This window comes from Rhodnius prolixus, unplaced genomic scaffold, assembly GCF_049639745.1.
Source record: "Rhodnius prolixus isolate KJV_2025 unplaced genomic scaffold, Rpr scaffold_5, whole genome shotgun sequence".
NCBI lineage: Eukaryota > Metazoa > Arthropoda > Insecta > Hemiptera > Reduviidae > Rhodnius > Rhodnius prolixus.
The window spans coordinates 41399244-41424034 of NW_027411624.1; the positions used below are offsets into that span (position 1 = coordinate 41399244).

The 24791-nt window shown below is 33.4% G+C and overlaps 2 protein-coding genes across 2 annotated transcripts in view; one reads left to right on the forward strand and one right to left on the reverse strand.

The window, feature by feature from the left end:
- The window catches only part of p115 (General vesicular transport factor p115), a 28633-nt gene extending 4108 nt beyond the window's left edge, over positions 1 to 24525 (reverse strand). Inside the window, exons 1-16 of the mRNA XM_074137231.1 lie at positions 24335 to 24525; positions 23648 to 23876; positions 22988 to 23156; positions 22063 to 22159; positions 20220 to 20421; positions 19562 to 19665; positions 17254 to 17483; positions 16564 to 16718; positions 8165 to 8370; positions 7951 to 8073; positions 7763 to 7873; positions 6726 to 6906; positions 4091 to 4326; positions 2186 to 2284; positions 1869 to 1949; positions 479 to 604 (exon numbers count right to left, since the gene is read on the reverse strand). Of these exons, the coding sequence (XP_073993332.1) occupies positions 479 to 604; positions 1869 to 1949; positions 2186 to 2284; positions 4091 to 4326; positions 6726 to 6906; positions 7763 to 7873; positions 7951 to 8073; positions 8165 to 8370; positions 16564 to 16718; positions 17254 to 17483; positions 19562 to 19665; positions 20220 to 20421; positions 22063 to 22159; positions 22988 to 23156; positions 23648 to 23876; positions 24335 to 24412 (2427 nt within the window). The 5' untranslated portion in view covers positions 24413 to 24525. The remainder of the gene's footprint in view (positions 1 to 478; positions 605 to 1868; positions 1950 to 2185; positions 2285 to 4090; positions 4327 to 6725; positions 6907 to 7762; positions 7874 to 7950; positions 8074 to 8164; positions 8371 to 16563; positions 16719 to 17253; positions 17484 to 19561; positions 19666 to 20219; positions 20422 to 22062; positions 22160 to 22987; positions 23157 to 23647; positions 23877 to 24334) is intronic.
- On the forward strand, positions 8712 to 14553 carry LOC141458783 (uncharacterized). The gene is made up of 4 exons (XM_074137232.1): positions 8712 to 9023; positions 10285 to 10374; positions 12122 to 12462; positions 14137 to 14553. Exons 1-4 carry the CDS (start codon positions 8822 to 8824, stop codon positions 14524 to 14526), a joined length of 1023 nt encoding a protein of 340 aa, XP_073993333.1. The 5' UTR covers positions 8712 to 8821; the 3' UTR covers positions 14527 to 14553.
- Positions 24526 to 24791: the final 266 nt, after the last annotated feature.

Sequence of the window (24791 nt, forward strand, 5' to 3'; positions counted from 1 at the left end):
AGTACAGGGAATAAAATAAATAAATAAATAAAAATCTAACAAAGAAAACAGCGTCAGAAAAAGGCAGTTTTGTCAATTCGCGTGCTAGCATCGCAAACTGTAACTTAAAACTTGTAAATATGATGATATAATATTCCCAGAGAGACGATAATTATATTGACTCCGTGAGGTAGGCTGATGACTAATGTCAATGCCCGTAGAGTCAAAAGAATGTTTGGGTTCTTTTAGGAACTGTTCCTATAGATACGAGAAGCAGAGTGCTTCTATTCCAGGCAGAGTCTACTCTGAGGATCTGGGTTAAATAATCTCACCATCACCCCCTTGGAGATGTTTATTGAACCTGCCTAAGGAGGCCAGTCATCAGGACAATCTGGTTCCTACCTAAGCTCAGAGAAATTTACCCAGTTCTTTCCAAATAGTACGAGTAAAGCTGAGAGTAAAACAGTAGAATTTTCCAATTAAACTTTCAACTACATACCCATTGGCCCAACTGTCGAAGTCTCTCTTTATAAGAAGACAATTTGGTTTCTCTATCAGCCAGCAATTCCAGAAGATCATCTTGATCTGTTGCCAACCTCTCGATCTCACCTTGTAATTCTTGTATCTTAAACAGTAAAAAAGTAATAAATTAATTAAAAATGCCAATAATAAAGAATTTGCTACTTTTTTTTTTTTTTTGCACTTGACTTTCGTGGGTTTAGCAAGAGTGCAAGATGAAAGAAGAGCAAGCATCACGGGGAATTGGTTTAGAGAAAGGGCTTAATGTCTACAGGAAATATGTAATCATGGAAAAACTATGTACAGCTTTACCTGAAACCTTCGAGGCATCTAAGTGGTTAAAACTTTGGATGCTGTATGTGTATGTTTTACATGTATTAAGAAAGAATGACGAATGGCTGTTTTAGAAAATTTTATCAGATTGGTAACTCCAAAAGGAGAAGTGAGCTCTCCATAATTTATTTCGCGGACGAACAAGTGACTATCGCTCAAGATAAGAAGGATCTTATGAAATAATATAATTATGCGACTATTTTGCTAGAAAAATGGTAAATAAATGTAAACGTACACAGGAAGTTTAAAGATATTCCAAGGAGATACTTTCAAAAAAATCTCAAAAAAAGTGAAACTCCCATTGAGTTAAAGGGCGTACTTCCTGCAGAGGAATTTCCTTCTATATCCAAACACGGCATTAAATTTCATTCTCCTCAACAATACACAAGAGATAAGACCGTAAAATGCAGAAAAAAAAAGTCCCTTCAAAGGAAACCTACACATCTCTAAAGTTAAGGAGGTGCCTTTCAACGAATTATTCGAGAAAGAAATGTTCAAACAAAAATTTACAGATCTCATACACGCAACTAATACACCAAAAGTTTAAGGAAACTGGGAAAGAAATCTGGATCACAACGCAGAAAATCTGCAAGAAAGTGAATGCAGTGGAGATGATGGGTTATTGGAATGTAGCTGGTATTAAAAAGGTCCTGGGGCTGAACATAATGGAATTGAATGAATGCAAAAGAGATCATGAAGAAAAGACTGGCAAATCTAAAACTTAGCTAGAAAAGGGTATTTGAAAAGAGCGGCTACACTTCCCGTAGGAGGTGTGGAAACGGAACTCTGCGAGAAAAAGAAGAAGTGAAAAGCCAGCGAAGAAGGTTATTGGCTAGTTGATGGCGGAAAAACCTTTTAAGATATTGACAGGATAGAGTACTGGTGGCACGAAGTTAACAGACGAAAGGGAAAAACCTATCAAGAAATGAATTAATTTTTTTCAATACTACAGATAAAAATAAGAAAACTATCTGATGGAAATAGGAAAAGCTAAAAAGGTGTAAATAACGCATCAGCAATAAATTTTTCTTTCTTACCTTTAATTGGTCAACATTTTCAGCTTGTGGTGTAACTTGTGGCAGTGATTGATTCAATCGTAGTCTTCTTAATTCTGATTCCTTGAAACAAAAGAAAAAGAGATCAGTGGTATTAAAGAGAAATATAATAAAATAACAATTAGTGATCGATAGTTTTTGCTTGCGTTGCACTGAAATCACACAACATAAAACATAATTTTTACTATCAGACCTCCATCCACACCAAAAACATGTACATCCTTCCGGTGTAAGTTTCAAAAAATCGCCAAATCACGATACTTCCTCTGAGCTGAAAAAAAAGTCAGAAATATATTTACCAAATTTTGTATGGTATCTTCTCTTCGGTTACATTCCCCTTTCCAACGCTCTAGTTCCATTATCATATCAGAACCTACAGTAACTGAACCAGAATTCACCTGCAATAAAAGGCATAATTTCATTATTTCAATTTACATTAAACAAAGTATAAAGTATTAATCTCAATTTTATTATACAATTTTTTTTTTTTTTATTTAAAAGCTACAAAACAATAAGTTCTGTAACAGGTATGCGCAACCTTTAAAGCCAAAGAGTAAAAAAACCCCAAAGTGTTTGAAATGTTGGCCGGGCGTATCAATAATAAATTCAAAAAAGAGCCAACAACCATTTCTGGGAAGAGCAATAAGGATTGTATCACATTATATTATTCATAACAATTTTCCATAACAATAGTTCAAATCTCCAATTAGAAATGTCCTTCCAAATAAAGAAAATTATTAGCCAGCTATGCCGACTTGAGTGGGTGCCGGGCCAAGTGGGGATTGAGGGAAATGAAATAGCTGATCACTTGACCAGGAATGGAGCTAGTACTCCCTTCATTGGCCCAGAACCAGTCCTGGGGATCACTAGGGGTGCAATTCGTGAGGCTCTCAGAGACTGGATCTGGAGAAAATATGAAAAGTTCTGGGTGATGCTTCCTGGGGTCAAACACAGCAAGAGGGTTATGCCCTTGCTGTGCAAACAAAGTGCCAAAGAGACTCTGTGCTTGGGCAGAAATCAGATTACTCTGGTTACAGGCCTATTCACAGGGCATGGCAGGTTCAGAAAGCATCTGCACAAGGTAGGGCTTTATCAGCTCGGAACCGTTGTGCAGATTGTGTGCCAAGAAGAGGAAGAAACGGCCTCTCACCTGTTATTCGATTGCTTTGCAATCGGGAGACTGCGCTACGAAATCTTTGATACCTTGAGACCAGAGGAGATAGTAGCGCAAAAGGAACTGGTAGGGAAAGCGCTCAACCTTCTTAGAAGGGGAGGTTTCATCTACTAGTCTTAAGGGAAGGCGCAATAAGCCTCTTGGCGGCTGCGGTACCGTGGGACATGGGTCCCGTCCCGCCGTGTAAAATCTAAAAAATCAAGCCAGCTACAGGTTGCTTCAATAGATCAGTGTGTTATTTATTTAAAAATAGAACTAAATACATTTTAAATTTCAATGAGAAATGCAAACACTGTAATTTAGACGTGACAGAAACGTTAGCGCATATATATTTTTTATTTGCCCAGCTTACTATCTGTATAGAATACATTATCAGATTGGTTGTTATAATGATTTAAATTCACTTTTAAATGATTTAAACAGATACGGAATGTTTACCATTTTATCATTTTTGTGCTCAAATTTAGAGCGCTACTTAACCTAAGTTAGCTGGTCATATGCAGTATATTGCAACTTTTAAAGACAGTATACATGTTTTACTTTATTTTAATAGTTTTATTTCTGTTTAGTAATCAGTTTAAGCATTTGCCAACATTAATTTTAAGTTTATATTTTGTTTGTTTTTTTAATTGATATTATAAAACTACATATATTTATATTTTTTTTATTTTCACTTAATAGTATCTTTTTTAGTTGTATTTTCTTTTGTATTTTACATAATGTATTTAGTATGTTTATTGCAAGTCTCACTCCCTTGCTGTATGTACATTTATGTATGAAGCAGTCAATAAATAAATAAATAATTATATCATTCATTTGTTAAACGTTTTGAGACCTTTAGAACCTCCAGACTAAAAGAAAAGATATCGCAAAAACAAGGACAACCATGAAATAGTTCCTTAGTGGTTCTAAGGAGGATCGGCGGCACAATATCCTCTTCTATGGATGCGGTACAGATGATGACAGTACCCATCGACATAATCATATTCAATCTAAGTAATTAATAGATATATTTAAGCTAAGCACTCACCTGAGCTCTTAACAATGCATTTTCATCCGCTAATCTTGCCATATCCTGTTCGATCTGAGACAATTTTTGTTGTAATGCACTTTTCTCTCGCACAGCTAGATCATATCTCTCTTGTAAATCAGCCAGTTTCTTATCTTGTTCTCTTATGACATCCTTATATTCAGATACAAGATTATTTTCAGTTATATCTCCAGGAGAATTCATTTTATTTGGACTAACAACTTTTATTACCATACCTATGGCATAGAAATAGAATTCACAGATATCAAAACAACACTCAAAACGGATATTTTTAATAAAACTAGATTTTAAAAATGTTGATATTATCGCAATAACTTCATTTTAGTACAACATTAAGAGAAAGTAAACTGCTTGCTTTTGAGAGAGATGGTAGAAATCTAAAATCCTCTTTTTTCAAACTCAGTACCTTTCCAATAAATCAATATTCAAAATAAAGACAATAAAAAATACAATTCACTAAAATAACACTTAAAAGAGAAGTTTCAAGTATCTCCTATCCTGCCAGAAACCTCCTAAAATACATTTTCTGGACAAATACTCGGTAATTTTGACAGTTTCGATCACGCTAATTTCATCAAACTAGAAATTTTGGCAATACTTTTAATGCTCGTTAATACTACACTAAGATGGGACAAACGTCCTCGCGTTTTCAGGTGTTTCATTTTAATATGTATTACCAAAATAAATGTAATTTAACCTTTAAAGTATAATCTACTATGTAATTCAAGAATTCTTTGGTAATAAAGAAGTATCTTTGGAGGCAAGAAGTTGAATACCCTTTGTCTAAAGAAAAACAGTACTTCTGGAACATGATAATGCAAGACAATACACTAGAGCAGCGTTTCCACTAGTGGTACGCGAGTTGCTGGTTGGTGGTACGCGAAAAATAATCAATAATGGCGGACATAAAAAATTTAAAAAAAAAATGAAAGCATAACAATATCAAAGAAACGTTTTTTACTATAATACATAAAAATTATTTTAATTAATTTTACAGTAAAATTGTTAATATGTAGAGTAATAAGGTTAGTCTGCCTCAAGATATATAAGAAAATATAATAGCACATTTAGCAGGATTAAAATTGTCTTTCATGGAGTGTTTTCCCAAAACCCGAAAACACAAATGCATTTCAAACACCTTCTATAAAGAAAATTTAGGAAAAGCTACATCATTCTCGGTAAAAGATAAAGAAAATTTAATAGAATTAACATGTGGCTGAACTTAAATGATAACTATGTAAAGATCTGCTTAAAGAAGCTGTAATGAGTAAGCTCTATCCAAGCTACATTAAATTCAATTGGTACTTACAGGTAGTTGAATGCTTAAAAGAAATTAATTTAGAAGATTTGGGCACAAATATGATAATCCTAAAGAAGAACTTGGTGAATTAGTTAATAATTTTAAAGAGAAAAATATGTACGCAATTTTTAATTATTCAAAAAAGTTTTAAAACTAAGATCTTACATTTTACAAAGTTTATAAAGAGAACCTGAACTAGGAGCTCCTTTGCAACAGATACATTGGCATCTCTATAGAAATAAAGGTAGTAATAGTAAAATAACAAATTTCACGAAATATCGTACAATCATTTTTACGAAGTGCTACAATTCAGCATGAAGTACTACCAAGTGGTACGCGAGCCAAAAAAAGTTTGGGAAACGCTGCACTATAGCATCAGATTGTCTTAGAAAATAACGAGCTAAATTTTTAAACTTTAACCTGATCCTGCTTACAGCCTAGACACCGAAAAAATGGAGCTACGATCGAGTGACAATTCGAAAGGGCAAAGTATGTGTCTTTGCGTTAACACGTAGCTGAGGAACTGTTTATCTGTAGACAAAAGAGAGGTTTTACTCACAGAATGGACCACACATCCAATAGAACTGAATAGGTTCAGTGTGATAAGTCAATTAACCGAAATCTAGATGGAACACACTATTCTGTCGTAAGTTCCAAAGTTAAACCAAAATAATCCAGTAATAAAAAACCAACCTAATACACAGATAAGTTCATTTGACTGAATGTTAAATTGAGAGATTTATCTCTATCTCTCCCCTAAAACCAGAGAAAATATTTTTAAATAGTTATAAATCAGCAAGTACGTAAACAGCATACACAGTTAAATGAAAAATCGTTGAGGCCACTTATTAAATGGAAAAACGTTTTTAGTAAAATGTTACCTCAATTTTGATAAACCAAAAACATATTGTTGATTTTATCCGTCATAACAAGCATGTTTATTGAATCACAGATCGTTTTCATACTTTCTCAACTGAGTTTTGTGTAAAGCATTCGACTTCACCTACGTTTCCACCTCAACCACCATTTGTTGACTAAGTGAGGAAGGTTACATTGTGTACATAAGTGTTATTCAAAAATGTTAATGAAGAGAAAATCATTTTATAAACATAAAATAATAAAATTAGTGAAATTTAGTACTTTTTAAAAGGTTATTGCATGGGTAATGTTTTAAAATTATCAACTTGGAGTTGGTGTTTACAAGGGGGGGCCACATTTCGTTTAAATTAGTTCATTTGTTCTGAGAATCAATTATTCTTGAATACATTATTCCAATAATTTCTAATAAATTTTCATGAAATAAATAAAATTTACCTTCGAGTGCTTTAAATAATTTACAGAATTCATAATCTAATAGTAGTTCTGAAGGAGAATCAGCCCTAGGATGTGGCTGTTTAGAAGCTTTACTATAATATTCATGTCTAGAGACTTCTCCTAGTTTTGATAGAAAGGTTTCCACTCCTATCCTTTTAGAGACAAGATGTAACAGTGAATCCTGTATAGAAATAAACAAAATCTGGTTTATAAAACTTAGTGACTTTAATTATCTGCAGTTATAGTTTATAATCTACAAAAGCATGGCTATTTCTTGATTACACCGAGACTCTATTATAAATAAGGAGCCAAAACATAATTTCGGGAGCTCACGTCAGTTAGAGAGGGAGAGTATAGCAGTCTATTAGTGAATCCAAGATCTTAAAAGGAATTTTTATCTCCAATATGGAGCTTACCACTTGAAGGCTGTTGAGCGCTTTACTTACCTCCTGGAGTTAAGATAATCAACGAGAACGAGGTAAAAGGTAAAATTATGAAAATGATTACGGCAGGTAATAGACTGCTTTGGAGTATTTCAAAAAATTTAGGACGACCCTTCTTCTAATGCGGATATCTGGACACTAAAAAAGTTACTGATTCGCAATCATTAAACATATTCTCTCAGATAAGTTTTGATCCTGACTGAGCTTCAATGAAATAAAAGCACCAAACAAATTAAGAAAACATCATTCGTTTCATCAAGTCCAGAAAGAGAAACTATTACAGCTACCATGTGGAATAGTTGGTCGAAAACAAAATGCATGAAACAATTTTGAGATTGTACTTCCCTAGCAGATGAAGGTGAAGATATATTGATCACGTGAAGAAGGATTTGGAAAAGGTGGAAGTGGCGACATGAAGATCCAGGTCTCGACACTGGATGACCAAGATGTCGCCAAAAAAAATTCTTGGTGTAGCCCAGAAGTAACCCGCAAAGAAACCTCTACTCTCCTAGAAGTGGCTAGCACCCTCACAGGATATTAAAAGCGTAAGGTAATGGATATTTAAAATCAGAGAAGTCAAAAAATCAGAATTACCTTATTGTAAGGCGAAACTGAACCATCGTTGAATAATGTACAAATACCAATCAAAAATGCACATAATCCTTGCACTAATTCTTCATTGTCGTCCCTTTCATTAGAACCTGCCTTTAATAAATAAATTAAAATTAATTAAAAACAAAAATTAAAAAAAAAAATAAAGCAAGAAAAATTGATTCACTTACCTGAGCAGTGAGATATGGTATGGCAGTAGGTAACTCCAGAAAATGTTTTACAGCCAGCTGGCAATGAGATAACCAGGTAGCTAATAATATCAGAAATCCAATTTTACTTTGAACTTTACAACTCTATGATACAAAAAAAACAAACAAAAATAATTAGTAAACAAATTTAGATTTAAGATATTCCATTTTACGAGTATTGTTTAAGACTTCTGACCTGTTGCAGTAGAAGTGAAACCTGCTGTAACAGAGTTACAGGTGATGAGCTTGGATCTGGTGCTAATAAAACCCTTAATAGTTGTTCTCTCTGGGCTGGATTTTCAATTAAAGCATGTGATAATGCTACAGCGCTCAACCAATTAGACAAAGCATCGTGTGAGAACATTCCAGAACAAAGTAGCTGGCCGCATGTTACTTTGGTTACTAGAAATTAATATGAATGTTTTACTGAGAACAAAAAGTAAGGTAGACCTGGAATAGTGATGTTAAATCATAAACGCACTAGGAGACTTTTTGGTTGATATTTAAAAAGCATACACGGAATTATACATACTATACTACATACGTAAACAATAAAATATATTTATAAAAGGTATTAAGGGTTAAGGTTAAAATAAAAAATCGATAATCGATTTTGTTGAATTTGTGAATTTTATCGCTCATTGTAAATTATCAATTCAAACAGAAATCTAAATAGAGTTTAAAGATGTACAATGCCTATAATTCTTTATCACACATGTATAATGAGTTATTTTATTATTTTTTAATTCTCTAATAAATTGCCAGGTGGTGAAAAAAGTAAATTAACTGGATGAGATTCCTTTAACTATAATTTTATTAAATAATATAACTAAAAAAAAAAAAAATCCTAATCATGAAAGATAATAAAAAAGAATTAGAAATTGAAAACAGTGTTTTGGAAGAAATTTTAAGCAGACTTGACTATGTGAAGAAGATGGAAGATGCTATTGCCAATAAGATGGTAAAACAATTCAAAATTAATAGTTATCGAAGAAAACAAAGCACTTTTGATCCTGGCCGTATGAAAAAGACAATTGCTCACACTAACACTGAAAGTAAGGTTAACTTCTTTCTATTCTTCTAGGGAGAACTAAACGCAGAAAATTTTCTAAAAGCAGTATCTTAGAAAATCATTTATTAATAGGCGTATTTTTCTTGCAATTTAGAACTCCGTTTCGCAATTTAATCCATCATCAACATATTGATCACGTACCAAAATTGAACTTTCACTAAAATATCTCCAGTGGTACTCAAAGTGTTGCTCAATGCCCCCAATTTTTATGTAAGTAGAATCCTCTATCTGTTACGATGCTTTCTTAAAACACCAGGCAACTATCTTAGGAGACAAAAACTTCCAAAATCCTGTATTTATCTGTTAAAAATTTGTATTTTTCTTTCTCTCTTTTTTACTTCTTATAAGTAGGAATAAATATTGTAATCGGGACAAATTTTCGGGTTTTCAGAGGGAATATAAAGTTTTGATGTTCCCTAAGGCCGAAAAAGTGATTTTTAAAATTTTAGGTCTTTATTGTACGAATTAACTAGTTAAGCGTGGAATTTAGTTTTTTAAAAAAAACCTAAAGTGTACAGAATTAAAATTTAGACAATGACGTGTATGCTCGTCGAACGCAGCAGGGCGAAACAACCAAAAGTTTACAATAGTCGTAATAGTCACTGCAAGCGACTTTTTTTTTTTGCAATCTCTCTCTGGGGCTAGAGATTACCAGAACATTCTGTGCATTTCAAAATCTTGAACCGCTTCTTCACGTATGCATTGCTCTAGTTAACTAGAAACGCAAGAGCTTTTACAAGGAAGAAAAGAGCTTTGTATTCTGTGCAAAATGAAATAGTTAGTACTGACTGTACCTCTATCTAAGATAAAAAACGGCATTGCACAAGAGTTGAGAGCTTCTATTTGTGTGCGTAATTCCCCAATCTCTAATGGGGGAGACCAAACATGTACCAACCACTTATCATTTGTCTGACTCTCACCACCTACTCCGTATAAAATACTTGGCAGTTCTATTGGCAAGATAAAGGAAATATCCCACCAAATACTATTCTTATTGTATTTTATTAAAATTTCGAGTTTTTATAGTTAATGGCAAATTTATATTTTTCACAACCGTAATAGAGATTTGGTTTGACGTGTATACACACGTCAAACACGCTTAACTGGTTAAAATGTTAAAATAAATAATGAATTAGAATACAGTTTAATATAAATTTGACGACTAATATGAAATCACCCTTATCAATTACATTCCTATAAATATTAACTAAAGAAAAAAAAAAAATATTTTAATTTGATTACAGTAAATTTGGAACTAAATGCAGCGAAAAAAAGTTTAGAGGCAGATATTTCAGAATGTGATAAAGGAAAAATTGAAAGACTGAAATTTATTCGTAAGTTTTTTTAAGAACAGTAGATTTTCAGTTAATATTTAAAGATTTCCATCTTTTAAAAACTTTTCTCCTTCTACCTAACCGTTTTTCACAGTGTGTTAGTATTTCGAAACTACTTTACACAAACTGATTCAACCTAAAATGTTTATTTTGTTAGAAATATTTTATTCAGTAACAAATAATGGAGTGTAACAGAAGTCTTTGCTATCAAGTTGAATGGATGGTTTACGATACATCAACTCGTAAGTAAGTTTTTAGGAACCGAAAGCTGTAGGTCTATCCCTCATGAATTGTCATTACAGCAAATAGTAATTTGGATTGAAGAGGCAAACTACTTTCAAGCATTCAAGTGAATAAAACTTGAAAAATAAAGCAAATTATCACTTTTGAAGAAAAATTGAGAATATGTTACCAATCAAGACAATCATAAGCAGGGCATTCCTTGAGCCTTGGCCAAGAACTATTCTTTCTGTGCCTCGCAAGAAAAGTAATTGCGTGAAAAGATTTTGCTTTGCGTTGGGTTGGACTTTAGAGAGATGGCGATGGAAAAATTAATGAGCTGGAACTTCCAGGATGAAAAAAAAAAAAATTATCCAGGAAGACAAATTGACTTCATATTGAGAAAGTAGAGATACGGGAATACAAACCACTGGGTCCCTTTTTTTAAATTTTTAATCAACCCAACTTTGACTTAGGCTTTACGACTTGGATCTTATATGTTATAGAGATCGGCAGAAGAGTTGAAGTGAACCTTTCTTGCTTTAGAAAGTCCTGTTAGAAATGTTGGCCTATGAGACGATGAGGCGGCTGTTGGAGAGCACACAGAAAACCTTGACACAGTTTCTCTAGATAGGGAATTATGAACAAGCAGTTAGCTTAAATTACCTATGTTTGATGAGAGACCCACCCACACAATGACATTACACAAGAGATCAACAGACTCATTCTGGCGGCTAACAGGTCATTCAATGGGCTTCAGCATTTTCGATAGTGACTAATCAATAGTAAAACGAAAGACTTTGATTAGGCTTGTGCTCACTTACGGTTCTGAACAGTGAGCAAAATAAATGCTCAGTTCCTAGACTTTTACAGAGGTAACATGTTTTGGCACTTTTAGAAAAGTAGGACAACCACACAATAGAAAGCTGAATAATCTTTATGGCGAAGTGAATGACGTTTAATTTGAAAATGTTGCCAAGTTTACATTGGGTTAGGTCATGTTCATAGGATGGATGATGAGATATCTAAGAGGCTGCTGCACTAAGTAAGAGAAAGATTAGACGGCCAATTATAAGATGGTTGGACCAGTTTTCAAGAGATGCACGTTGAGCTGGTGTAAAAAAATGATGCGAAATTGGATTAGGACCATGAGAGAGGATTTTTTAGTTTGGCTAGAGTTCGAAACGAGCTGAACGGCCGAAGATGTTTGTAAGAAAACATTTACTACCGAAGATGAGGTAGTAAAAGCAGTTGTATTAACTTCTTTGACTCTAAAGAACCTTCGTGGTGCGAAAGAGGAAATTGGATTAATGGCGCAATGATTGGCTGAAGGTTGTGGGATAAGTCTTCTTAATAATGCTTGTTAAAGAAAACGGACGTAAACGCACAGACTTTTGTTACATCCGGTTTGTTAATTATACAATTTTATTGGCACAGTAACCATAAAACTTAACCGAGAATAACTATTCTTAACTGATTAATATTTCAACTAATAAGATTATATATTTAAAACTATTCGAGTGTACAGGTGAGATTAAGAGGAAATATCGACAAATACAAAAAGATATTTTGGAACGTCAAGAAATTATACAAAAATGGGACGAAATTAAGAATGAACAAGTAGAAGAAATACGATCAACACGTAAAGAGATTGAACAATTGTATAGACAGTGTGTAGAGCTGATTGACATAAACAATGTTACCAAAACACTTAAGCAACTAGCTATTGAATTCTATGATCAATATTATAGTTATTATAAGTACGTAATGGATGTTATACAAAATTATAGAGATGAAGTTAGTTATGATGAATTCAAAAAATTTATGGAAGCTAATTACCATTCAACTTTGGATACTGATTTTGCAGCAGTAGGTTATATTGTTTTAAATAAATATGTATACGTATATATAAGCCAAACACCAGGGGCGCCACGGTAGCCGAGCGAGTTAAGAGACGAGACCTGCAAAGCTAATATGCATTGTGGTACTGGGTTCGATTCCCGGTCTTTAGGCCTTGGATTTTATTTAATGGTTAAATGAGAAATAGTAAAGTACGTTTGCTATTCGCCTCCGTCCACGACACCTAATAAATGGTAGTTGGACGCTTAGCCCCGCCTGAAAAAATAGGCGTTTACTTTACTTTATAAGCCAAACACCCATTAAGAAAGTTATCGGCCAATTAAAATCGCAAGGCCGATTAACTTGAAGAAGGTTCCATGGGTTTCTCTTGGGTCCTGCTGCCAAATGCTCGCTAAGAACAGGGCTTTTTAGAATTCTATGTCCAAATTGGGTACGCGTGAATTTAAGCAGAAATCATAGAATTAGTTTAATATGGTGTTCATTCTTTTTGGTGACTGATTCATAGTTTCAATAGGATTAAAAAATAATTGCCATTTCAGTCGTGATACATTTATTCTGGCGAGCTTTCGACCTAGCGACTAGGTCATCTTCAGGGCTAGTTTACAAAGTAATATTTTTACATTACAGGGTTGGTGTGTCTTCTGTCTTGTCTGTTCATGGACAGAAGACACACCAACCCTGTAATGTAAAAATATTACTTTGTAAACTAGCCCTGCAGATGACCTAGTCGCTAGGTCGAAAGCTCGGCAGAATAAATGTATCACGACTGAAATGGCAAAATCCTATTTAATATGATGAATAAAATCAACGATATTATACCACATTGTTGACTTAGTTAACTATTTTGTCGAGTAGAAGAGAATCAATTTGTCAAAAGTTAAGTAAAAAAATAAATTAGTTAAATTTAATAATATCCAAATCTCAATACTTAATACCCCCAAAAAAATAATTCTACTTTAATTTACATTACATTTGACGGGATAATTAAGCTGTTAATATTTCTAGCAGAAACTTTACTCTTTGAGGCTAGTGTATTTTTTTATCCACCCATTTCATAAATTAATTAAAAATTTATTATTTTATTTCTGAGGAATCTTGGGTTTTGCCCATATTATAAATTAAAAAAATTAAATAAACCGAATGCAATAAAAATCTTCCCGTTTTTTTTGTCACTTTCAGATAATAAAAAAATTACCAGTTTAATTTCTCTCAGTCTTATTCATGGTTTTTATTCCCTTCAACTTATCTGCATTAAGCCCATAATCTAATTCCTCTTTCGCACCACGAAGGTTCTTGGGAGACAAAAGAATTTAATACAATTGCTTACTTCCAATTCGGTAGTCAATTCTTTCATTGATACATCTTGAACCCTAGCCTACCACTGAAAAAAAAACCACTTCCACGGGTCCTAAGTCAACCTCCAACCATTTTTCTGCACCAGCTCATCAACGCGCATCTCATGACACATATTCTATCCATTTTACCAATTCGTCTAAACCGTTTCTTATCATCCAACTTGTAGAACAGTATAACCTCTTAGACATCTCACTTATTATTCTATTCATTGAACATGGATCCCAAACAACGTTATCTCTGTAAAAATAAAAACAAATTCAGTACCATTTAGAAATAATAATATTATCTAGGACCTGCAACTATCTTATTTAATATTTTATTTTGTAGTTTGTAGAAGAATTAAATGAGGCCAATGAAGCTTTTAATGACTTAAAAACTGGAATATTAAAAGAATATAAAACTGGTTTACATGAATGTTTGGATTTGTTTTCCAAATTTATGGACCAAGAAAACAGTTGCTCTGATTACAAGAATGAATTAAAAGAATCAAAAGAATTAATTAATAAAGAAACTATAGAACAGAAGTGTGCATTAAATGGACTAGACCAGTTGAACCAGTTTTTTAAAACATATTTTCCAAAACATTTATTTAAAAATATAGACCATGATAGTCTAGAAGGGAAATTCGAGATTGTTAAAAAAGGATACGAAGCTATTTATGCGGTTTGTAAATCTGTTGAAAAGGATAAGACAATTAAGAAAATTTTAGTGAAATAAAATATTTTTTCAAAATTTTCCATAACAGTAATTTATTATTTTTCCCCCCTAAACGTCATATATAAATTACGTCACTATTATTTCTATTATATTTCTTGAAAAATTATTTTTTGGGAAAGTTATGTAGTAGAAGTGGGTCAGTTTCCCTCAAAAATGAAATTTTAGTTTAAGAAAATGTAGTAGGAGTTACGTAACTGAAAATTGTTCTTAGAGAAAATCTTGATAAGCTCTCAATGGGATGTTTTTTTCATTAGTTTCATGATTAAAAGGTAACTTATCAGTAAGTAAATTTCCATTAAATGGGAAAAGGGCCAGTTTGCTTTTTCTTTTAGCGAATAACTCTAGGATTTAGGTGTATAAGGCTGGAAACATAGTGGAGCGGCGAGCAAAGCGGCGAAAAGAAACACAAGTTAACCGTATGGGACCGCGCATAGTGGGGGAGCAAAGCGAAGATAGAGCAACGCTATCTATAGAGAGTATTTGTTTTTGCCGCTTTGCTCTTCGCTATAATCGCCGCTATGCTCGCCGCTCATTTGAGAGAAGTAGAGCATGCTATTTCTGGTTCGATCATTTCGTGGATTTAGATTTTAGGTCCCATTATCTCCCAGATTTTGCCAGTAATCGTCTCGAATACATTTTTTGTAATGAATTATCGTTCCCCACAGTTTATATCTGCCCATTAGTAAAGGGATACCACCAGGAGAAGAAATGCGAGCGAGGCAGAAGAGGAACAGGAGGAGTATAGAGCTGCTAAGAAAGGCCTTAAAACACTCTATAAATACGAGTAAGCGACAGAAATGGGAAGAGTTAAGAAAGGAAATAGATCTGGACCCCTTGGGGAAGGGGTTACAAAATTGTAATGCGCAAGCTTGGATATTTACGGCCAATACCTAAATTCGATGCAGCGCAAATGAGACATATTGTAACGAATTTGTTCCCGACTCGACCAAGCAGGAAGATACATCAGTATCTCTGTTCTTGGTGGCAATGGCCAGAAGATGGACCCTACCTGCTGAGGGAGTCTCTGGGAAGTATCGACGCCAAAAAGAGGGCAACTGCTCGGCTGGCACAAGAATGGAGAGACTGCTGGGCGAATGACTGCAAGGTTGATTGTTGACCCGGTGACCTGGGCAGATAGGAAACATGGAGAGGTGGATTATTACCTCACACAATTCCTTACTGGCCACGGATATTTCGCAGGTTTCCTCAATAAAATCGGGGAAAAGGCCGTCTGAGGCGTGCATTTACGTAGACTCGGACTCTGATGACACCCTGCACACATTTTTTAAATGTACACATTGGTGTACAAGAAAGAAGGAGATTGCAGGAAGTTATCGGTCCGATAACTCCGGACAGCATCGTCGGACGGATACTGGAAGATAAGGCAGCTTGGGCGAGGGTCTCTTCCATGGTAAGGAGGATCCTAATAAGAAAAAGAAAGGACCTGGAATGATTGAAGGTACAATTAAAGAGCAATAAAAAGAAGGAAAGCCAAGTTTACGAGGCGCCATCCCGAAGTAATGCTGTTTGGCGGTTCCGGGATGGACATTTTACGCCTGAAGGGGAGGTTTTTTTTTTTAACACCCGACAGATCGTTTCCCCTCGCAAAAAAAAAAAAACTAGTAAAGGGATACAAACTTCTGGAGCGAACCATTGATTTAGAAGATTTTTCAGTAAAATATAGAGGTAAAAACTTTATTACCGAACGTTTTCGAGTTCTACTAATATAAAAACTATAGCAAATTCATTTTTCAAGAACAAAATCAAAGTAGCTTTCATAATTCTTATACTAGGATTGGTTCGTAACCGTAGCTCATCACTTTTAGCCGCAACGATGGTTTATACCCAAGAAAAAACCCGTGCCGCAAAACTAACCACGAGAATATTTGCTACTTGGAAAATAAAAACCAAAAAAAATGCTTAATAGCTTACAAGTAAAATTCAGCTAAAATGTTGTTCCTAGAATGAACGATTTTGTTTACTTTTAAAACATTTACGTCAAAAATGGTAGTTAATGTTGATAGATAGGTAACTCACCGTCCGCAGAAGAAGGCAACAGGGTCTGCACAAGATATGCTTGTCCTATTTCATTCTGATATAGATAACACTGGAAACAGTAGAGGACTGAAGAACGAAGAACGAATGGTTGTTTTTCATTTACCATGGACATCAGTAAAATAACTATGGCTTCTCTGAAAAAAAAATGAGTAAAAAATGTATTAAATCTGTTTTCAGATGTAAACGCGTCTAGAAATTTTAAAAATTCGGCAAATGACAAAGACAGACAATCCTTTAATCTTCCATGAGCCACACATGAGCCAAAGTTGCAATCCCTGTTTAGTTCTTAATCAGGTCCTTATTTTTAGAAGAACCATTCTGCCAGGTACTGCTGTCTAATTACATGAACAATTACTTCTTGGATTTACAAAAGAAAGTTGTTCAAAGCTCAAAAACACTACAGTACGCAAAATACCTTTTAATGTAATACCATTTGTTAAAACATTCTGTAAAATTAACACTTTTGAACATATTCTACTTCCTGGGCGCTTAAGAGCTAGATAAAACCAGGGAAAAACGCAAGTTCGTTCCCTAACCTGCACTCCTATAATTTGAAGATCAAAAAACCGTAACCGAAAATAAATAAATCATTTCCTATAGAAGAAATGTTTCAGTGTGCAAAAACTGGTGTATTTAACAAAAAATTGTGATAAAGCTATTTTTTTTTACCTTGGAGGCGTTGACGGAGCTAATACTGAGGAGAAATGCTGTTGATTGTGCTGATTTCCGCGGATCACTTCGCTCAACGTGACTATGGCATCCGTTAGAAAGGTATCCGGTACACCAGATGCCATTAGGATAGATATCAAAGCTTGAAATATACCACTTACAAATAGTGCTTTCTGGCATGAGGAGGTTACCTGTCCAGGATTACTGGGTGATACTAGACAGCGAACTACCTGAAACAAAAAAAAAAGAGTCTAATCTGTGAAACATTATAACATTTTCACCAATTATTCATTTGTATTGTCCTTGAATCTGGGGATTCTACAACAAAATTTTACCCTGTACTTAAATGTCGGAGATGAGATTTTTTTTTTTATGAAATAAGATGAACCGAGTGGGTTTTATACAGTGCATAGAACGGTCGTTGTTTTTAATTTAAAAGAACTGGAAACACTACTCATCTTATCGATGAGGAAGAACAAATATACAGTGGTCAAAAGTATTCTTACTTCATCTACTGAACTTTTGTTTCTAGGATGACTACTTGTTCAGCACTGAAATCGATGATAGTAACAATGAATTTAATGCTCTCATTTTCTTTTATAAACATAAAGAATAGATTAAAAAGCAGAAAAATAATTTATTATATGCAAAATAAGTATTCAAACACTCAGTCTGAATGTTATAATTAACGCAAAACTAAAGACCTAATATTTTGTAAGCAATCCCTTTGCATTTATTATTGCCTGAAGCCTCCTTGGTATAGATTCCACCAGGTTTAGTGTCTCTTGAGATGTGATTTCTGCCCTTGATTTCTTTAAATTGGTTCTGAGCTCTTTTCTGGAAGAACATTTCAATTTTCGAATTTTTCGCTCCAAAAAAAAGACCATGAATTTTCAATAGTGTTTTATTTTTCTGCTTTTTACTAAATTCTTTATGTTTATAAAAGAAAATGACCACCGGAAGTCTCGATCGAAGAGAAGGTAGCGGTCGACAGCGATGTACGTCGCCTAGAGACGATCGTTTTATTACTCTTACAGTACTGCGAAATCGTCATGTGACCGCTCCCGAGAGACGTAGCGAACTACAAACGGTCCGTAATGTCAGGGTGAGCTCTCGGACAGTCATTAGAAGGCTTCAAAAGAATAACTTAGTCTCTAGACGTCTCGCATCAGGTCCTCTTCTACTGGAGAGGCATCGAGTAGAAAGGAGATTTTTTGTAAATCAGTATCTCCATTGGACACTTGAGCAATGGGGGCTGTTCTCTTCACAGATGAGTGCCGGTTTGCTTTGTGGCAATCAGATGACCAGGACCGTGTATGGAGAAGACCTGGTGAGCGCTACGCTTCATGTACCATGCGAGAATCCCAACCTTTTCAAAGGTAGCCAATTATGGTATGAGGTGGAATCAACACCCAAGCCCGTACCGAACTAATTACTATACAGAATGGATCTTTGACTGCTCGACGGTACATTGAAGAGATTCTTCAGGAAGCTGTGGTCCCATTTGCTCCATTTATTGGGGATAACTTCGTGTTAATGCCAGATAATGCTCGACCGCATGCATGTTGCTCGAATTGTTACCCATTACTTGGAGGATGTTTCAATTACTACAATGAATTGGCCAGCACTTTCTCCAGACATGAATCCCATTGAAAACTTATGGGACATGTTAAAGAGACACCTCAGGCAAAACAAATGTTATCAGCTACAAACTGCTGTTGGTGAGTTATGGGATGCTGTTTCACAAGATGAAATACAGTCGCTTATTTACTCGATGCCTAGGAGACTGGAAGCCATCCGAAGGACCAGAGGAGGTAATACGCAGTATTGTATTAGAAATCAACAAGGTAATAATTGTTACTTAAATTTCAATTTATCACTATAAAGATTTTCCGGTGTTTACACAATTTTTCTGTAACTTATGAATTTCTGATCTGATTGCATTTAAATTAACTTATTCAGTAAATTATTACATGCGTTATAATTAATACATAGATAAAAAATTGGAATTGGCACTTCCAGTTATTGAATTTTGACCGAAATCATAAAAATAGAAATAAAGTTTAAACATAAGCAATTTTTCTTTTTTCTGAGATATTTTGGCCGCACAGTTACTCTTTCATACCACACGCAACTGAAAATGTGCTAAATATTTTATACGCCAAAACAATTATCACGAGCAATTGGGGAAAGTGTCATTTACTAATTATTAAATACAGAACTAATCTTTGGTTTAAATAAAACATACTATTTAGCTTTAATTTTTGTACTGTTTAATATAAACAGATTAAGAAAACTATGTGTTTACCTCAAGTACAGTACGAAGAATAGTAACTTTCTGAGGTGACCAACTCTTATCTTCGTTTCCTTCCGGTAATACAAACATTGGACCCAATCTCTGAATATAACTACCTATTAAAATAAAAGTATAATTTTAGAGAAATTAATAATTTAAAAAAAAAAAATTGTTAACAGCCATTACAAACATACGTTGAAAGTGAACCTATTGAACTAAATCTCAAAAAAATAAAATCAGGTATTCAAAAACTAAAAATTCCTAAAATATCAAATTTCTGTAAGCAAAGAAAACAAAATAAGACCATGTATAACGGATCTGAAAAGTTGATCACGTGAACAAGAAGGTTATGATTAAATTGGCTGACAATACTCAAATAAACTCGTGGCTTTTCTAATTTTAAATTTTGAGTTCATATCATAAATAAGTTTTCATTATACATTTGTGACAGTTCTATGAGTTTTAGAGTTTTAGTTTTTTAATGTATTAAAATAGTTTATCTGCCCATTAAAAAGAAAATGAAAACTCTCTGGGAAATATTGAAAATAAAGAAGAATCAAGGAAAAACTACAGGTAATTCTATTATTTTTTCCTTTTTTTTTTTTTAATAAGATAAATTATTTAAATTTTGACCAACTGAGGGGGAAAAATAGCAAAAGCTAATGTTTACCTTCTTTGAAGAAATTTTGATTAGAAGTATTATTTTTAAGCAGATTGCACATCAATAAAAGGCAATCTTCAACCACAACTCCACCATCTGACCAACCTTCATCATGTATAACGTCAAACAGTCGATCAAAAGCATTTTCAAAAGCAACAATTTTCTGTATATTAGCGTTTCCTTTAGTCAACTGAATTAATAGTAGCAAGGTCTGGAAAAAAGTATTTACTTTAGATGATGATTTAAAATACTTTAGTGATGATTTAAGCATAATTAAAAGAAACACATTGTTGATACACTTAGTAGTGACTGTCTAGTTTTCAGAAAGATGCAAAGTGCCATCATCACTTTTATAAAAAGTTACTTTTAAGCTGTGCACCCTCTATATGCCGAACTTACTGTATTAAAGTAATTTGAGAGCTAAGGAGCAATGTTTCCTTGGGAGCCCCAAGACAATTAAATGGATAAATAATAGCGTCTAAATGTCTCTAATTGAAAAGGCCAATTACCATAAACCATGAACAACCATTTTATAGTAATAATTTTCAGTTAAACCTAAACTGGGACACGTGACCTATCAGGACTTCACTCGTTACACCTAAATTAAGATAGCCTGCCCCAGACTCTTGTCACATACATCTATACTCAGAACATTACTGACGTAAGCTTACCCCGAATGTATAGGCGCTAGTAAGTTCTACAAATTTTTCAAAATAAAATGCTGCGTACCGCTTCAGTAGCATCCTCGTTAATACGGAAAGAAGAAATCCTCAGAGAGCTGGAAGTACACTCAACATAAGACCTTTACTGGCACTACAACCCACATATTTCTAAAGAACTGCAGAGACTGGACAACATCACCAACTTATAGAGAATACTCTGTACGACGACAGTTAAAACCACATACTGTTTACATCCAAATTGTCTACCACAAATAGCCACCCAGAGATAAATTTAAAAGTACACTCTGGGTTTGTATTATACTGAATTTTCTAAGAAGATTACAAACTGCTTGTTTCAGCCAATCTACCTTCATTCTCTAAGATACTGTTATTCACTATTGAGAATATTTTTTCAACAGGTGTAGATGTGCCCGCCACACTGAAATTGCATTCTAGGTTTCATATTTTACTTAAGTTTGCTAACAGTGTTTAACCGAGACCAAATGATACACCGGCCAGGACGTCAGCACTTAAGTCCAATATGTCCCAATAAATTGCTTAATTTTTTTTAGTAATATCTAAGATTTCATCCGTCACAGTATGCTTACTGTGAAACATTCAAACTGGTTTCATATCTTTCATCTATCATGGAAGATTAGTTTTGTGACTGGTAACCAAAATTTTCTACATTTAACTGTTATTCTGTATCCGATGGAGGATGATATTACGAAAGCAATCCATTCAGAATGTTCCAGAGCAAGCAAGCTATGTAGGATAAAATCTTTGGTTATGGCCGTATGTTTGAAATTCTTTTCATAAAAAATTTCAAAAGGTGATTCATTATATGATTAAGATGTGGTAAAGTATACTTTGGGTAGGCAAAGTCCAAGCAGCTTGCACTTTGGCATCAACGACTGGCAAGATTTTAGCATAAATATTGATTGTTAGTTCCCGGTAGGTACTTAAAAGATCTCTGTAAAAGTGTCAAATCCACATCCTCTAAAATCGAATATATTCACGATTCTTCTAGGTTTGGTTCTATTTTGAAATTAATGTTTATTTTTTTTGTCGTTGCAATAAGCCAAAGACACTATCAAACTTTACTTTTAAAGTTCATGGACGGCGTGCTAAGAACCCATGTCAAAATAATTTTTTTAAAAAAATATAAATAATTAAATTCATAAACTTACATCATTTCTGATGACTTCACGACTATCGCTCAGCATATCCATTAGTTTCGAGACTCCCATAGGGCTTACGAGAATTATGTCTTGAATATCTCTTAACCTAGACAGAATAAATTATTTGTTATCTCTCTCTCTCTCTCTCTGAAATGTGTAGATAATTATTTTTAAATTTGAAGAGCAGTCTTCGAATTTCTTCGTCATAGGTAATATAAAATAACTTTACTACGAGTTCGACGAAGCAATGTAATCGTTATAAATCTAAGAATTTAAGTTTATATCAGAAATAGATGATTAGTGGACCAGTGAATTTAAAAACTACATATTTTCAAGAAAATTTTAATTTCATGAAGGTTCACAGAGAAGGGACATGTTAGGCTTCCCTCTGTTACCTGGAAAAGCGATCTTACAAAACAGAATTTTTAATTTATTTAAGAATTTTCTAGAAAAGACTCAATCAGAACTAAACTTGAAAAGCTAATTGCTTATTTTAAAATCAATCATACTTATTTGAAACATTTTTCCGAGAAAACTGGTTTAAGAATAATTTTGGGATTTTACAATAGGTACGCCAAGATAAGTTTTCATTTAAAAATTGAATCCATGGTTACGGGATTAATGGCGGCGCTACGTGAAGTATGATTTGCGACAAATTACAACTTCCCCATCTAGTTATTAATAATAAAGTTTGTCAATAAATTAAAATTAATGCAGTAAGAATTTGGTTTTTCATTCTGAAAGGTTATGCATTGATCTTCAGTGATCCGTGTTTCATATCTGGTAAAAAAGTAGAAGTCAAATTCTCAACACAAAACTTAATCTCTGAAGATGGAAGAAAATCCAAAATATGTACGAATGAAAAAATAAAAAAGAAGAACAATTCTAATGCCTATTTTTTAAACTTTGTTTTACTTATTTTTACCATTCTTACCTGTTTGACAGCAATGAAGAAAGTAATTTCAAAGCGGGCCATCTTACTCTGAAATCATATTCTTCCAAAAAACTAAGAACAAGGGTTACATTCTCTGGTTGTTTGAGGAACATCTCCGTAAACTGTTCTCCAATATGAAGTAAAGCATCTTGGCCTACTTCAGGGCATTCTAGAAAAAATGAAACAAAAGAACGATAAAAATTAATTAAATCAAATAAATACTACTAACACAATACTTGAAAAATTAATTTGATTTGAAAGGTTTAAACCACCAAGACTGGGCCTAAAACATGAACTAGTCATACATAGAACGATGAGTAATAAACTAAGTTAAATTACAGACTTTCAATGAAAAATTCTTTTACGTTATCCAGAATATTAAATCCCAGTTCAGTACCATTAAGATTGGCCATAAAACCTTCCATAACCTAGGCAAACCGGAGGGTCAGTCTTAGCACATTCTAACCAAAGTGTTTTATATTGATTTCTAAACGCGAAGAGGTTGTAAAAGCAATATGGTCTAGTTAAGCATAAAATAATTTACAACAAAAACGTTTTGTTTAAAATTAAGAAGTTATCACTGTAAAACTGGTAAAAAAGAACCCTAAATTGCCTTACTAAAAACATAATTAATTTAAAACTATTAATATATATATACACCTTCTTCTTCAATGACAAATGGAGACATAATGTTGCACAAAGCGTCTAAAGCGTATCCAACAATTTCACAATCTTGTTTATCCGTTTCAAGCACAACTTTAAGTGCTTCCATACCTTGGGCACCAACTTCTACTCTGTACTTCTTAGAGAGTGCTTTTAAAGCTCTGCAAGCATCTCTACGATCTTCAAGTAGTGTTGATGATTCCACTCTTTCCACCAATCTCTCTACCTGCATATTTAATAAATAGTTCATATATTTTTGCATAAGTTTGATACTTTTTTTTAAACAAAAAAGTAAAAAAAAAAGGTACACAAAATATAACAGAAAAAGGCAAAAAAAACATATGAACAACTATTAGTAGTTTGCAGTTTTGAATTTGGTTAAAAATTATCACGACAAACTTATAAAAAGTTTATCAAAAGTTGATTTCCTTGTTTTGTATTAGTAATTGTAACAAATTTTATTATCTTAAGGCGTAACGTATTAGAAGCTTATTCAAACGTAACACATACGCCGGGTTGATTTAACCTCTATTTAAGCTCAAACTACTTTTAATTCTCAAAAAAAATGATATCACTACGGCAAAAAAGTCCACTAAAATTGAAAACAATTCTTATTTTAACCACATAAACATACATATATGTTTTTTTTAAACAAAATTGTTGTAATATTAATCAATTACTCACCGTTTCAGCCCCGGAAAGCTGTTGACTAGGGTCCTGTGCCCCAAGCACAGACTTAAGTCCGCTTTTAAAATACTCCATCTGTTACACTAATATTTACAAACAATATTTTTTGATACCACAACTAAATACACCAACATACAACTAATTCAAATACAACCTACTTGTACACGTCATATTAAGTTTACAAGAAGGTTATGTTAACCCAACATGGATGTTGCTAAAGAAAATTTTTTGTTGATAAAATTAAATAAATCATTGAATTTAATAAAATATATTAGAAAAAACATAACAAATTCTAAATTTAAATAAAATCTTAAGACAAATAATTTTTCTTTATCTGAAGATGAAAAATTAATCATGCTTTTATTTTACAAAATGATCTACGAGCTTGAGAATGTTTTTTTTAAATTCAAACTCTATTCTTAATTGCATTATGACATTTCGTAAAAAGTAGAAT